Source organism: Phaseolus vulgaris, chromosome 8, assembly GCF_051622355.1.
Source record: "Phaseolus vulgaris cultivar YP4 chromosome 8, ASM5162235v1, whole genome shotgun sequence".
Taxonomy (NCBI): domain Eukaryota; kingdom Viridiplantae; phylum Streptophyta; class Magnoliopsida; order Fabales; family Fabaceae; genus Phaseolus; species Phaseolus vulgaris.
The window spans coordinates 10,981,051-10,998,426 of NC_143505.1; the positions used below are offsets into that span (position 1 = coordinate 10,981,051).

At 29.5% G+C, this 17,376-nt stretch overlaps 2 protein-coding genes across 3 annotated transcripts; one reads left to right on the forward strand and one right to left on the reverse strand.

Moving 5' to 3' along the window:
• Positions 1 to 348: 348 nt before the first annotated feature.
• Positions 349 to 5,137, forward strand: LOC137826220 (thylakoid ADP,ATP carrier protein, chloroplastic). 2 transcript variants are annotated; one of them, XM_068632106.2, is made up of 10 exons: positions 349 to 743; positions 1,373 to 1,429; positions 2,240 to 2,302; positions 2,406 to 2,462; positions 2,544 to 2,627; positions 2,807 to 2,875; positions 2,951 to 3,063; positions 3,160 to 3,329; positions 4,483 to 4,561; positions 4,731 to 5,137. In XM_068632106.2, the coding sequence occupies exons 1-10, from the start codon at positions 432 to 434 to the stop codon at positions 4,843 to 4,845; spliced, it is 1,119 nt and encodes a 372-aa protein (XP_068488207.1). In that variant the 5' UTR covers positions 349 to 431; the 3' UTR covers positions 4,846 to 5,137. The 2 variants fall into 2 exon arrangements, with proteins under 2 accessions (XP_068488207.1, XP_090149568.1); XM_090293442.1 differs by having other exon boundaries at positions 371 to 743; positions 2,384 to 2,462.
• A 1,946-nt stretch (positions 5,138 to 7,083) lies between these two features.
• LOC137824137 (alcohol dehydrogenase-like 4) lies at positions 7,084 to 14,749 on the reverse strand. The gene is made up of 10 exons (XM_068629600.1): positions 14,555 to 14,749; positions 14,293 to 14,429; positions 14,090 to 14,139; positions 13,561 to 13,898; positions 9,269 to 9,351; positions 8,917 to 8,992; positions 8,080 to 8,141; positions 7,889 to 7,984; positions 7,557 to 7,718; positions 7,084 to 7,399 (listed from the first exon to the last, which is right to left on the reverse strand). Exons 1-10 carry the CDS (start codon positions 14,625 to 14,627, stop codon positions 7,289 to 7,291), a joined length of 1,188 nt encoding a protein of 395 aa, XP_068485701.1. The 5' UTR covers positions 14,628 to 14,749; the 3' UTR covers positions 7,084 to 7,288.
• Positions 14,750 to 17,376: the final 2,627 nt, after the last annotated feature.

Consider the following 17,376-nt stretch of genomic DNA (forward strand, 5'->3'; position numbering starts at 1 on the left):
TTTACTCATTTTTCTTTACTGAAATAAAAAAGGCATAAATGTTACTCATAAAAAAACTCTAATAATAGCATCTTGAACGAGTGAAAAAGGTTCATCGACAGCTTCCATTCAGTCTTCCTCGTTCATCTTTTTAAATGCTGATTTAAAACATCTAGATCTATGTCAAAAAAAATTCTTCAATTTTAAATAACTTAGATTCATAAAACCTACATTAAAATAATATTTATATAATAACAACCACTCCTCTAAAATAGTGTCATAAAAATATTATATGTGAACTCATTTTACTTTTGTTTTTCAAAAAAGCAGCAATACCTATTTTTACGCAATTATAAGATGTAATTGTTTTTGTGTAGCAACAAAGAACATACCAAACCTTCTCTTCGACCGTCTTATCTCTTCTGTGTCTGTCTCTTCCAACGCCTATTTCCATGATGTCCCACACAGAGGAGAGAGCCACACTCACGTGGCGCAAAATCCCTCACAATCCCAAATACGATGTCGTTCGCCCCCGCGTCTGTCACGCCGCAGCCACCACCCACTCCCAATTCGCCTCTGTCTCCGTCGCCCAATCCAAACTGCACCAAGACTTCATGCCCACGCCCTCCCAGCTCCTCAAGCACCCCCTTGCCGCCTTCGCCTTCGTCCCCCGCGACGCCTCTCTCTTCTTCGCTGGAGCCATCGCCGGCGCCGCCGCCAAGACCGTCACCGCGCCGCTCGACCGTATCAAGCTCCTCATGCAGGTGCGTCGAATGCCACTATTTTTTTTATCAGACGGTAACTAACTGAACGTGCAAGTAACTGAACTTCAACGACTTGTGATTAAAATTACCACTCAAACGCAGCACTTAGTTGGCTTTTCTTTTAAATCGTAAATGTTCCTGCTTTTTTTAGACTGTAGTATTCCTTTCTAGTGACATTGGTGTTATGAGCGTGTTTGGATTAGATTTATTTCGCTTATAATGGGGGCTTTTTTTACAGTTAACCAAATGCTAAAAAAAAGAAGGAAGTGTTGTTGTTATTGTTGTTTCCTTTGCAGAAAATGTTGGGAATGTGAGACAAAATGAAAAGTAAATGGTAATGGAAACACGTTGCTCAAATGAATACATGGAAGAATATAAACAGCATTTTATCATTAAAAGGGAAATATTAAACGTCAACCCCATTTTGGGATAGATTGAGGGTGGAACGAAGAGAGAAGAGAGATATGAAGGAGAAAGAACAAAAGTAGAGAGAGAAAGTGACAGGGTGTGATATCAATGTCGTGGGAGGACATAAGATGGAAATGAAAGCGAGTGTATGTTTATTGTACTCAAAATATGTTGCAGAAAAGTTCCTAATTTGTCTAGTTTGAATCACTATGTACTTGTAGACTCAAAGCGTGCGGGTTGGGCAAGATAGTGCTAAGAAGGCAATGAGTTTCGTTGAGGTAATGTTCTTCCTTCTTTTTCATTTCTTCTATGATTCTGTCATAATTGTTTAGTGTGGACTGGTGTGTTTTCTTCCTTTGTTTTAATCTAGAGTTTCATGAGTATGTTGTTTGCCCTTAAGTTGTGAATCTGGCTTGTAGTTGATCGTTTATGCAATATAGGATAATCTGCTTTGGTGCTTCCTACACTCTTCCTTTGGTCTAAAATTTGTCTAGTTTGGTATCTCTTCGGGAAATTGAGATATGGGAGGGTGCATTTTTTCACTTACCCAATATGTGATACGATATGGTCAAGTGAGAAAATATTATGCTACCACTTAGGCTATTGATTGACCACTATATATTCCTTTATAAGATGAATGCGAATTAAAAGAAAAAAGTTCACTAACAGAAAGAGTTTGGGTTTCATAATTTGTGTATGTATCAAGTTAAGTGATTACAAAAAATGGGTTCCTCAAGTTATCAGTACAAAGGAACTACAATAATAGGTTCTTATCTCTTTGAATCTCCTTTTTACCACAGACTGTTGTTGTGTTAATACATAAGAGAATTCTAACTTTTAGAAGTTACTTTAACCATTTTATGGTGCAGTTTGTGATTGTAGCCATCTTGTAATAGTAATAGGTCACTTTCATCACTAGTTTACCTCATATTATTAAGGATTTATATTGCCTAATTTCATGTCAATTACTAAATATGGTTTTGGCCCTCCCCAATTCTTTGTTTGATGATGTTTGTTTGCCCTACACAAGCTCTCTGTTCAAAATGTTATATAGTTTTTCTTAAATCTTACATTGGTATAAATTACAGGCCATAGCAGCTGTAGGGAAAGAAGAAGGCATTAAAGGTTACTGGAAGGGCAACCTCCCCCAGGTCTGTGCACTAAGGAAAGAATGTATTGGTGTTTCTGTATTTACATCACATACTATTGACCAGTCTTTTCATTTGTGTTAGTGTTTATTCTTTAATATTCCAGGTGATTCGGGTCGTACCTTACACTGCTGTCCAGCTCTTTGCTTATGAAATTTATAAGGTTATCCCAAACTATTGTATCAGAAGTTCTAATAGCAAATATTACCTGTTCATGCCTAAATGTCTACTTTTGGATTCGCAGAAAATATTCAGGGGAGAGAATGGTGAGCTCTCTGTTGTGGGAAGACTTGCAGCAGGTGCTTTTGCAGGAATGACATCCACTTTCGTGAGTAATTAGAGGGCCCTTGCTTTCATGATTTCATTGGGTTGTGGTGTTCTTGTATTTTATTGTAGATATTTATAATACTGCTGATATCTCTTTTATCCTTTATATCTTGCTCATATCTTTTATTAATGTGTCGAACTATCCATCTAAGTATCTAATGTTTTATTATATCATTGTAGATAACTTACCCATTAGATGTTCTAAGATTGCGATTAGCTGTTGAACCGGGTTACCGTACCATGTCAGAGGTATGATTGAACTGATTTAGTATTTAAGCAATATCTACCTGTGATGATGAACCAACCATATTGTTGCTTCTCCAGGTTGCCTTGAGCATGGTGAGGGAGGAAGGATTTGCATCTTTCTATCGAGGCCTAGGTCCTTCTCTTATTGCAATAGCTCCTTATATTGCAGTAAACTTTTGTGTTTTTGACTTGTAAGTTCATTAGTAATTGTATATCTTATAATTAAATTGGGAGCTACTGAACTTGGACATTGAAATTGAAACATCCTGACTTTCTATGGATGACAGATTAAAGAAGTCATTGCCTGAGAAATACCAAAAGAGAACTGAAACATCTATACTCACAGCTGTCCTTTCGGCATCTCTTGCCACTCTTACATGCTATCCTCTGGACACTGTTCGAAGACAGATGCAATTGAAGGGCACACCTTATAATACAGTATTAGATGCTCTTTCAGGTGAGGACTTGCTCCTGCTTACAATTTAGTATTAGCAATATATAATCACTCACTCACTTGATTTGCATGCACATTAACAAATAAGCCACATTGGTTATTTGACCTTAGAATGCAAAAGTTTCCAAGGGAAATATATTAGAAATCTGCTTATGCGTTGTAAAGTTGTCTCTGCTTTTATTTTTCGGCCCCAGCTATTGGGTTTGTAGCTGCAGTAATTAAGTCATCTTATCGATGCTTTAATTTTATATTCCTTTACGCTTTGCTTGGAAATGCTGAAACTGGAGACTGGAAGAACAGGTTAGAGGGATGAAAAAGGCATTTGAGGATGCTCCTTCTATCCATTTGGAGCGTTTTAAAAATGAGAGAACAGCTAAAAATATGACTCACTATTTTTTATCATTTTTCAAAAACCGAACAGAATGAGAAGGAAAGGCTGTTCTGCATATGTATCTCTTTAATTAAGGATATTTATATCATTCTATATTTATTTATTTTTGCTTTCACTTTCTAGACAACGAAAAAAGAAGACAAAAGTTTTAACTTTCTTTTCTATCTATCAACTTATAAAATCTCTTCACTTTCTACTCTTTTTTCATTTCCTTTTCTTTCCTTCTCTTTTATTTCCTTCTGTAAATCAAACGTATACAATTAAGAAGACATGTAGAATAATAAGTTGAATATATTACGAATTTTCCCATTCTTAACTCAATACTTTTCTATTTAACTAAAGCAGTAAAGTTTATCATTCACTGTTCCTTGATCCTTATATATTGAGGAATCAGTACTCTTATTGATGGTTACTTTAACAGGCTGAGATCAACCTATGTAATTGTCTGTCCAGTAGTTGCTTTTGGTTACTTTATACCTTGAAATATTAGGAGGTGTTCTTGATGGTAAGTTATTTGAATTTTTGTATTATTTCATATGACGGGAACAAAAGGCATGTAGTTAATATGCCTACTTGTAGTTAATGGGAGTTATTTGACGTCTTCATTAAGTGAAATCAAGTACGAATTAATTTCTGATACCAATTCCCTCCAAACTAAAATTAGGTGGCCACTGATTGAATTTATTTAAATAATGGATTTTTTTAAAAGTATTTATATGCTTCTGTTGATCACATAATGAACAACTTATACTTTTGTTGATGCAGGTATTGTGGCACGAGATGGAATTGCTGGATTGTATCGTGGATTTGTGCCCAATGCTCTAAAATCCCTTCCTAACAGCAGGTTCCTAGGATCTTCTATTGTCTATAGAACTAAGATTATCATATATTGACCCTGTTACCTTTAGCAATGCCCATATTCTTTCCCTTATCTAGATTTTCCATTTTGACACCTTAAGTTTTGTGCTTTCATGTCATCAGTTTCTTATATCTTCCTTTTTTTTTCTCTGAAGCATCAAGCTTACCATATATGACATTGTTAAGCGCCTTATTGCTGCTAGTGAGAAAGAATTTCAATCAATTACAGAGGAAAATCGCATCAAGCACAAGAACACTAACAAGCAATGATACTGAACTTCAAAATTCGTATTGTTTTAGCTGGTTTTCTCCCTAAAAATTTTGGTGGAATTAATACTGGTTACTGTAGCTGTGGGTATCACTTTTCCTACATGAGCGACAAGTGATTATAATTATCCATCTGCCAATGCTTCTGCATCCATTGGCTGAAATTTTGTAGAATGTGTTTTAGCTAGGTGCTATGTAAATGCTATATTTTTTTTGACTTCATTATCTACACTGTCGATAAATTCTGATGTAATTCGTTTTCCCTCCAAATCTACATCTCAATTGTTAGATGGAACTTATATTTTAAAAAATTTAACAAAAAGCCATTCACATCCTTCATGTTAATTCAAATAATTTAATTTATTATCTTATTTTAAAACTCATCTCATGCATTTAACTTCTGAATAGTTAAACTATTTGTATTCAAGTTATTTACTTGATGTTGATGTGATTCTTTTACTTTTTAAGCAATCACAAATAAAGATATGGCTGCCAAAATAAATAAAACATAATTATTGTTGATAATGATTCAAAATATAGTAAAAATGTATAAATAAACATTACTTTTTGGTTTTAATAATACACTTATATATATATATATACGTGTATATACATTTAAATTTAAATTTAGTTTTATGGATACTAAAGTGTCCAAGGTTGAAGCTGAATCTATATTAGTTTATCACTTTGATTGTATGTCTTTAGTGATATACTAATTTATATTAAAGAAGATGTTTTGTTTGACTAACATTATTATTAAAATTTATGTATATATATATATATTTTTTTTTTGTAGATGGTATATGACGTGTTGTTAAGAAAGATAATACAAAAGAGAATGATAAAACAAGTAAACAGGTTGATGTTACCCTTCAAGATTTAGATAGCATTGACCCTTCTAATATGATTTTTATTAGTGTTTATGTTATATAGATTAAAAAGTGATTAATTATTGTTATTACACGTATAACAAACAATGTTGCAAATTAAAAATTAAAAGATATGAGTCATAATAAAATATGATAACATTAAATGCTTGATTGTTAATATATATGGTAAAGGTTAATTTTTTATAATCATTTGTGTAGTTGTTATGGGAATTTCTAATGCAGTGGAACCAAAATTTTATTCGATTCAGATACCAATGTGATTAAAGAATAAAAAGAGAAGTTATTGTGGTTCAATTTTGTTATAAGTATTAGTATCATGTTTATTTATTAGTTATTTAAAACATTTGTATATAAAGTTGTATAGGATGAATGACTCACTAAGTACAATAATTTTAAGTAGGAACCCAAATTATTACCGATTTTATCATTAAAAGATGATTTGTTATAACTCAAATAATGACTCTTTATACTTGATTGAATTATCTTATGTAAATAAAACTTTTTACATTTCAAATGTTAAAAAAATTATTTATTAAAAACCGAAAAGTGATTGACATGTTTGTGAATTTTACGCATACATTTCTACAGAAAGCTTTTTTATCAATTAATAAATCTGGAAAAACTTTTCTTAAAATAATTTAGTTTGAAAACGAGATTCTTGTTTAACACAGTTATATCAAGAAATATAAAAGATAAGGGTAGAGAGATACACGAAATTTTACACTAATTTAATAAATTCAATTCTATATTCATTAGAAAGATTGTTTTCACAATTCTGTAAATATTATATTATAATCGTAATACACATATGAAACATGTGATTAAATAAAATATAAATCAACCCATAAATCTACTACACCAAAATGTCTTACCAAAGTAACTACACCAAAATGTCTTACAAGATGTAATAACAAACCCATAATATAATGAAAAAAATATCACATCTTTCCCACAAGTATCCAAAGATTAAAATTAAAGAGTAAAAAATCAAATTTACCAAAGATTTTAACTTCTTAAGTCTTTTCTAGACAATATGAAACCAATATTCTAGAAATCAAATGTTACATTTCAAGAGAAGTTAAAAGATATTTAAGTAGAAACTTAATAGATAATTCTTAGAGGTAATCAATTTCACTATTCCATGTTATTTATAAAGTTCTAGAAATTTATAATCAATTATTTCTCACTTAATAGATTAATTTCTCAACTTAAAACATGAGATATTCAATTATGTTGAAAAACAATTATTTGAAAAATGATGTTTCGAAACCACTTTGAGCTAATACTAAAGATACTCAATTGAGAACTATTTAAGCTAATTAATTAAAATGCTTTTAAACATTTTCAAAAGTGTCTTAGAAAAGGCTTTTAATTATTTATTGTATCCTCTAAAGAAGTGTTTATTGTGACTGCAAAGAAACAAAGAAAAGGTGACAGCACTGCACTCACACTGTTATCAAGTACACTTACATTCATTCTCTTATTTAAATATGCTCATATTCAACAAATTCAGATACTTCACAATTCCCACAGCCATTGCTAAAGTGCATCTTTGCTTAGAAGTGCAGAAGGCATCTCAGTGATTTCCCTGTGATCAAAAGATCGAAGGCTTTGTTTATCTCCTCAATGGGTAGCTCGTGAGTGATGAAATTATCCAACTTCACCACCTAAATGGTTAGCCATTACCATAACAAACAAATATTAGTCCATGCATATATCAGTTTTTCAATAAACATAATAAAAGAATAACACTATTTGCTCATCCAAATTCATTGAAAGATTTCATTTCTTTGTAAGGAAATTGCAAGCAGTGATGATCCTTACTCCATTTCCACATTGTTTGGCAAAATGAGGCAACTGACTTTTCCCTTTGAAACCTCCAAATATTGATCCTATGATACTGCGCCCATTGAAGAGCTCCATTGGGTGGATAGGAAGCAAGCTTGGTGAGGCATGAATTCCCAATATTACAGTCAATCCCCAACCCTGTGGCACCAAATTTGACACGAAATTTGAAAGTGTAATGCTTTTAAACAGTAAAATCTTATTATGAATCTGAAATTGATACATGCTTCCAAGGAAGGGATAAGTTTATAAAACATAGTTGAAATATTAACTATAACAATGAAACAAGAACCATAAATTAGGGTTTATACCGCATGAACAGACGAAAATGCATCCCTTAGAACATCCACGTTTCCAGTACATTCAAAACTGTAGTCTACACCTCCATCAGTCAGTTTTTTTATTATCTGCAAGAAAACAACATAGTTACTGCTTTTTTGTTGAAAATGTTGCATGCGTATGATACTTTAATTTGTGAAATGAGATGACAGAAAATGCCAACCTCGCACACGGGCTTCTCTTCATCCTTTGGGTTTATGAAATCAGTGACTCCCATTGCTTGGGCTTTGAGCACAAAGAGAACAGAGTAAGTTATACACAAGGAAGTTTAAGACTTCAAATAAAGCTCCAAAAGGTTTCTTTTAGAGGTGGCAAAGTGGGGCGGGCCTGGATCGACCCGCAGCCCACGGTAAAAAATATGGGGACTGATGATTTCAATTCGCTGACCCGCATTGGTATATCTTGTAGTGGTCTGTGCGGGTCAGTAGCGGGGTGGGGTGGGCTCGTCCCGCTAGCTCTTAAGAAAAATAAAAAATTAATTGACTTGACAACAATGATCTATTGAAGAAGTAACAAATTTGAGTAAAAGAAAATTAGATTTTCACTTAAAACACAACACATTTATGCTGTTCTAAAAAACGCACACAACACACGATGCACCCTCTTTTGCAGCGCCGCTGCTCACTCTTCTTACGACTCTGCATAGCTTCACCTGCAACTGTCGCTCTGATGCTGCATACGCTACTGCCTCCACTCCTCCACTACGTTAGAAAAAAAAACAAACCGGTCCGCAAGCCCGCGGATCAACCCGCATGTGGGACGGGTTATGAAAACTAGCCCGCATTTTATATGCGGGGCGGACCTATGCGGGACGGACCGGCCGCTTTGCTACCCCTAGTTTCTTTTATCTAATCCAAACTTCTAAAATAAGTTAACAAAAATTAAAGATTGGTTAAGCTTATTTTGTGTTAATTTGTTGCAAGTGATTTTTAATTTATAAAAGAATATTCACACAATGCTTATAAGATAGAATAGTAGAAAGCGAGAGGAATTTAGGTACCTTTGATGAATTTATCAGGGTTGATGTCGACACCTATTATTCTGGAAGCACCTCTGGCTCGTGCTCCTTCTGCAACCTAGATTTGATCCAATTCAAAACCAACATCTTCCTTAGATTTCGTTTTTCTGTTTCGTATATTATTATGCTCAATAAATATATATATATATATATATTTTAAATTTTAAGTATAATTTAATCTTACAAAAAGTGGTAGAAAAAATTTAATAAATTGACTTAAGAGATATGAAAAAAATAGTGAGTCTTATTACAAGTTAAGTAAATTATTAAAAGTAATTTCAGCTTTAAGTAAAATATAGGGAAACCAAACATGGAAGAAGAAAAAAGAACTTACAGCTAACCCAACAGCTCCTAGACCAAAAACAGCCACTGATGAACCAGAATGCACATTGGCTGTATTCCAAGCAGCTCCAACCCCTACATTTTAACTCCATAAATAATTAATAACAATAAGAATCATTTTTTAAGTTCTTTGATTGAGATAACAGAAATAAGACAGACAAAAATAAAAATAAGAGTACAAAATATGTAAGAAATAAAAGGAAATTATTTACTAGTTTGTTAGATAAGTAGAAGGAAAAAATAAGAAAGATATATCTATCTATATATATATATAATTTATGTTTTCTTAAATATATTACTATGAAATTATAATTTTTTTAAAATAACTAATTTTTTATTAATAATATTTTAGTATTTTTTTATTAAAATTTGTATATATATTTTATTTGAAAAAATCATTTTATTTATTTAATTTAATTTAATTTAATTTTTAAAAGTTTCAATATTTTTATTTTACGATTTAAATTATTATTATATTATATTTTTTCAAATTTTATTAAATGTAATTTTCAGATAACACAGTATAATAAAACATTAATTATTCCAATTTTTAACACTAAACTTTTTTTAATATTAACTATATATAAAAACTAAAAATTGATCCAGTAAACAATAAAAAATTGTGATGAGAAAATAAATATTTAATATCTTTTTAATTATACCTTTATATTAACTCAAACAAATAAATAAAAAGTAGGAATAATAAATAAATATATGCTAAAGTATAAAAAATAGTATAAATAAATAAATTGTATAAGCTAATAAATAAATTAGTAAGTAGCTTATTCATTATAAAAATAAAAGTATATAATTTAAAACAATTAATTAAATTTTAAGTTTCTATAAATTTAGATATTTTTAATTGAATTGTTATATTAAAGATATTATCATCTTATATTAAACACAGAATCTTCCGGTACTTAAAGCAAGGTAACAGAACAATTACAGGAACTCAGAAATATATAACAAATTTAAATATTCATAAAAAAGATAAAAATTTAAAATTTCAATTAAAAATATCTAAACTTTTTAAGGACTTAAAACTTAATTAAATTTTTTTGAAAAATAATATTAGTTATTATTTTACTTTTTACTTATTTCTAAATGGATCTATTTGTATGTCTCCTCACGTCATTGTCGACTTTTCTTAATAAGTTATTTTTAATTTTGACACTACCACTTTATTTTCAGGTACTCTGCTCCCAACTAAGCATTAATTCTCTTTCAACAAATTCACAATCACAGGTCACTTATCAGTATATCGTAACCAACACGTAACGACAATTCAATTTTGCCCAGAGCCACCCCTCGATGTGATATCAAATGGTTCTATTGTCACTCCAAATCCCTATCCAACACAAAGATATCGACTTCACAAACTATCTCTAGTGAAAATCACACCTTTCTCTTCTCATACCCAACTACTCTAAGGACCATTTAAGTAGTTTAAGGTTGTTTTGTCTTAGTAATTAGAATTTAATTAATTTATCTAACAGTACAAGTTCTTGAAATGAAATAAAATCTTAATACTTTATTATATAAATTAAAAGTATATATATATAGAAAATTATTATTCAAACTTATTTGATAAAAAATATTACATAAGCGTGAGTTTTAAGCATGAGATACTTAGTTCAGTATATATTGGTGGGCAAATATCAGTTTTAGTCGGAGTTGTTGTAACTTTTGAAGTTTAAACTAAATAAATGTTACTTTTAGAACTAGAAGTTTTCATAAGAGTTGTAGGAAATTTTCTTAATTTTTTTATGAGTTATATTTCAACATGATTGGATGGATTAATGAAACTAGGTATGAGTTTGTTATTTTTAACATTATGATTTAAATGATATATATATATATATGAAATGTAGTTTCAGATGTTTTGTGAATCATGAATAAAGTGTATATTAAGAAAAAAATATAAAAAAAGTTATGTTGTAACAAAAATGTCTAACTTCATTTATATTTAAGTAACGTAAACTAAGACATCAAGTTAAAAGAAGTTAAATGAAAGTTTATTGTATCATTAACACAGGTTAAGATCTGCATATGAATATACTAAACTTATCTTAACTCATGTAATCGATGTTTGAATATATTTGAGGTACTAAAATGGGTTAGACATTAATCTTTATTAGGGACTAATGTCAAGAACATGTATAAACTCATAATCAAATATGTGACTAAATATGATCTCACACATATTGTAAATCATTAAAATATCTCAAATAATTTGAATTACGTAAATTGTCAAAAAGTAATTATAATTATTTAAGTTAATTTTTATTGAAAAAAAAAGCATATTTACAAGGTTGTTAATATATTAACACTCAATTTTAAAATTATATTAAATAAATTACAGTTATAAACTGGTAGATGAACACTTGTCAAAAATTGATAATGTTGTTAAATTTTGATATTTACATTAGACCCCTTTTATTGTTTTTCTTTGGGACGCTGTGATGACCATATACATAGATATAAATTTGCAAAAATAAAATAAAAAATAAGATGATTGATTTTAAAAATTATATATGTTCCAAGTTGAAAGTGGACGACAAAACTCGTTTTCTCAATGATTTGGGCACTGCCTCCTTTTTCCTCAGCAACAGGTACACTGGGGTAACCGCTGTTTTTATGTCATTTCTGCATTTTTGTTTTTCAGAAAATGACATGTGGATACGCTACGTTTTGTTTTTACCTAATTTAAGTTGATTATTTAGAAACTACAAAAATTATATATCAAATTAAATGAAAATTTAAAGATAAAAATATGATAAAGGGTAATTTTAGTCTATATATTTATACATATTTGATTCTCTCTTTTTTCTCTTTCCGAATTACAATAAGTCTTTCTTTTGATTTGTGATTTTAATAAGTTTAATCAGCTGTAACAAAATATTGAAAAAAATATCTTCAAGCACACAAGGCCAGAAACGCAACACGAAATGTAAGAATGAATATTTTCATTTTATAAATTCTAGAATTTTGAGTCAAATATCACTTTTCGAATTGATTAAAGAAGAAAAGAAATGAAAATCCCACGAGGACCTGGTCAAGTTCCTTTGCTTTGAAAATCTATAATATATATTGGTCAAGTAATCACGTCGTAGTTTATATGTTATTTAGCAAAATTTTCAAACCACGTTCATTTTTAATGTTATCGTGACCAAAACATTTTTTAAAGGATAAGATGAGTACACGTTTTAAAAACTGTAGCAGTTGTCTTTTATAATAAAATATTCTATTATAGTAATAAAAATATATAGAAATAAAATATTAGAATAAAATAATAATTTATGAAGTTATATATTGAATGTAAGAGAAAAAAAAACTAAAACAGCACGAAACGTGAAACCTTGAAAATTGAAATATACAGCCAAACAAACAAGACCTTGTAGGCACTGCCAGTGTCAGATTCATATGGAAGCGAAGCGTGCGACCTTTTTCCGTCAAATAACGGTTACTTTTCACGTACTTTATTTCAACTTTCAAATATATACATATATAACATTAATAAAGAAGAGAGTCATATACACAAACTTTTACCATTTTATTCTATATAAGTAATTACTTTTTAAACTAAAATAATTATAAAAGTTATTTAAAATATTATGAAAATTATTTGTATTTATTTTTAATTGGAAAATTTTATTTACTAATAAATAAAAATAATTTATATATTTATTTAATAAAATAAATAATTGAATAATTTTTCTTTATTTTAAAATAACTAAATATTTCTCTTTCTAAAAATAATAATTATAAAAATTTTAATATTATTTCTTTAAAAATATATGTATATATATTAAATTGTATTATTTTTCAATTAATTATTTATAAAAATAATAAAATTTAAAAACAATAAAATTATATATTTTTTTAATTTAATAAAAACATAAATACACATCATTTGCGCCCATGTGTTTTCGTTAGTTTTAAGGAAAGACGATAAAATGCATACATAAAACCTTAATGAAAAATCATTTAAACATAGCTAGATAAATAAAATGAAACATTACATATTTAGCAAAAACTGTAATTGTGTATTTTTCTATAATCATTGTTCATTATTGAACTATTGGTTGTAAAGCATATAGAGAAAGAGATATATATAAGAAATAAAATTATAGAAAAAAAGGACAGATCTGGAAAAGAGAATTAAAAAAAGTAGTTATATATATGGAATTTATGAATTAATGTGAGAAAATGTTGTTGTAAAATTGAATTATAATGAATGTGTTGAGTTAAAAGGTTAAAAGTAAGTGGGTTTGTTTGACTAACCTGTGGAGACGCCACAGCTGAGCAAGGTGAGGTTTTTGGTGGTGAGACCGTGATCGGAGGGACGAAACTTGACGACACAAGCGGAATCCACCACCGTGTACTCCGAGAACGTGGAAGTGTTCAAGAAATGGAAGATGGGTTTTCCATCAACGGTTGAGAATCTGGTTCTGCCATCTCCTTCCATCACCTTCTTCATGGGGTTCACCCCATACCTCTCACACAAGTTGCTCTTCTCGCACTTGCAGTAGCAACACTCTCCACACTCCCCATTGAAAATTGGCACCACTATGTCCCCTTCCTCCACCTCACTCACCCCTTCGCCCACACTCTCCACAACCCTACACACACCAACCCAGTTCATCTTAATCATCATCGTCAATTTTCAACAACTATTTCATCAATAAAAAATACATTTTTAAAACTTATGATCAATATTTTGTCTAAAAAAGCATCTGGGTAGGCATTAATTTAAATATTCTACAATTATCAGTATGATTAAAAAAATGCATTAGTCTATGTCTTGTCTTACCCGGATGCTTCATGGCCCAATATACGAGGGTAAGCACGCTGAGACTCGTTCTTTGGTAGACAACAACAACCACGGAAAAGCCAAAACAAAAAACAAAGAGCTAGCTATGAGACAAACAACTTATAATTTTTAAGGATTCGTAAGAGATCATATGCATACTAATTAATATAGAGAAACTAATGTGTATATTAATTTGTTCATACCTCGCCTCGCCATGCACTAAGATCGGTGTGGCAAATGGAAGTGTGGAGGATTTTGATTCGAACCTCGGATTTGTGAGGAGGATGAACAAGAATTTCTTCCACCACGAGGGGTTCTCCGGGACCATAAGCCACGGCAGCTAGTAAATATCATGAAAATCGAATACGAAGATGAAAAGTTAAGATGAATCTGAGATGAGAGAGATTAAGGGGTTGGTAATTTTCTTGCATCAAGTAGTTAGTGTGTGTGTGGGTTGGTACGAACCTTTGCAAGTGATGGTCTTTCCCTTGGTGTCCCTTGCTGGCTTTGAGTTGGACGACACTTCTGGATATGCCATGTTCCTCTCTCTGTATCTCTTTGAGATGTTTTAATGGAAGTTGGTTGAAAGAAGATGAAGCTAGAAACAAATTTATGAGTATGATGAAACGGTCCCTCGCGACAAGACCATTTATTGGGAGGGGATCTCTTTCTGGTTGGTTTAGATTATTATAAGTAATTTGCCAGCCTTTCAAATTTACATTTTCTGCAAAAATTATTAATTAATGATTAATTTAAGCTTTATAATAATTAAGGAAAAATTATTATTAATTAATACAAAGTTACGTCTAGAACGACAGATGAATAAAAAACCACAATAAAAAATTACATATATTTGAGATTGTTAACTCCGTTTTTATGACATAAAAGCAAAAAAAAAAGATAGATGATTCTGAACGTTATTCCTTTTTAAAAACACAACTATATGTTAATTTAAATATTAAAATTTAACAGTTTAAATGATGGCAAAAAGTATATAATTATTACATTTATATATATATATATATATATATATATATATATTTAGAGATTAACTATAAAAATTCAAATACCAACTTATCATACACGTTAAAAAAATGACTATCAACCTATTTTTATTTAAATTACTTAATTTTATTTCTTTTAAAATAAATAAAATTAAGTAATTTAATATTTAAATTAACATATAGTCATTTTTTTATAGTAATTTATATATATATATATATATATATATATATTTTTTTTTTTTCTTTCCCTGTCAAATTTCACTTTCTGCGTTTACTTGTTGTTTTCTAAACAAAAATCGTTAAATTCTGCCAAAAAAACAAGTCTGTGTCGCTTTTGGACGTGAATGGTGGTTTGGGTCGGTTTCATCGCTTCCAGTGGACTCTGTTATGTCTTTTTTCCCATTGATTGAACTTTTTTTTAAATATTTAGTACGAGTTTTTAATAAAATATTTTTAATATTTATTAAAACACCATATTTGGAATGAAAAGATTTTTATTTTATTAAAATGTATATTTGATTTTAAACATAATCTGGAAAGGCCAAATTTGAAGTCCAAGTGTAAGACAATTCAATTCATGGTTTTATAATGAGTTCCATCTAGTTAAATTTTTCCCATTCAAATGAAAAAAGAGAGAATGGTTTCAATTTTAAAATATATATATAAATATACTTTAATATAATAAGTGTATTAATATGTATGTGTATAAAATAATCAGTATTAAATCCAAATAATTTAAATTGATAGAAAATAAATAAATTAAAGATGAGCCTTAAATAGGTTGGGGGCCTAACAAAGATTGACTATTTGTTCTAGATATCTAATACGAGTTTATGACTCCGGAAAAATAAATAAATAATGAGTATATTTCCTTTTTATATAATACATGTTTTTTTATAAAAAATTATTTTCTTAATACACATAATCGTAAATTCTTATTTCAATTACTTATTTCAAAATTATAAAACTAATTTTTAAAACCTTTCCATATGTTTTATTTGTAAACTTTTTTTTTTATAAAAGTGACCAAAATTTACAGTCTGGCTCCAGAACTGTTTGGTGGATCTGTCTGATTAAGCCTAATTTTACTGTACTTAGCTAATAAATTCTAGATTTGAAAAAATTATTTATTACATAAAAAAGTTATTTTTTAATTTTTTGAGAATGATTTTTTTTATTATTAACATTTTATAGATGAAATTAATAGTTTAAAAGTAAAAGTTAAAATATTTATATTTTAAATCTTTAGGGATTTTTAAATTATCTTAAATTATTAAATTGGGTTAGTGAACATTTTCGTGAATCGAATTAAGGAGTTATTTTAAAACTAATATATTTATGTGTGTTTGGTAATCTGTACAGAACAGAGAGGCATTTAAGAGGCGGCGAAATTCGAAATAGGAAATACTGTAGTTTTGTTGTTTCTATTTCGACTTTAATTTAATGTAATTTTTTATATTTTTAAATCAATAAAATAAGATTTAAATTTTAAAAAATATCTCATGTTTTCTTAATACATGATTTTATCACCTACTAGATAAGTAAGAGAGACAATTATAACGTACTTTGAAAATGTAGAAAATTTAAATTTAAATTTGAGAAAAACTAGAAAAATTAAAAACATTTTTTTGTTTAAAATACTTATTATTTCATTCATTTGAGACTATCCTAAATCCTTTATAGATAAAAAGTAAGAAGTGCATAAAAAAAAAGAGAATAACATATTCAACTAAATTTGTAGTCACCCACCCAATAATATAGAGATGGTGTGGTCCAAACTTGACCACTGTCATTAATAAAAAGTTTGACTTTTAAACATGTCAATAAGGTGTTGCTTTTCCCAAAGTAAAGGATTCATTTCGGGATCCACAAATGGGGTGACGGAAGTTACACTGAAAAGGAAAACTATTACTTGTACTATTTTTCCATAGGTTCTTCTCTTATATGTATAAAATATTTTTTTATTTTTCTTAAGATTGGTCAACCCAAAACATATTTGTAGGTTGAGATTTTGACATGAAGTTGACATATGTCCTGCCCAGTTAGGAAGGAACTGCCTCCGATTCAAGGATATTGAAAGAAGTTTTGACACGAGACAATCCGTTGGTTATTCCAGAAGGTTAGTTTTAGGTGTTTGGGCGTGCAGAACAATAAATAGGTTCTAGTAATCTATACAAACGCAGGTTTCCACAATGTTTGTAGGAAAATACTATCTTGGTGATGTAGGTTTTATGTTAAAACCAAAAATAATAACACCTTATCTCGGGGTTAGATACCATTTGA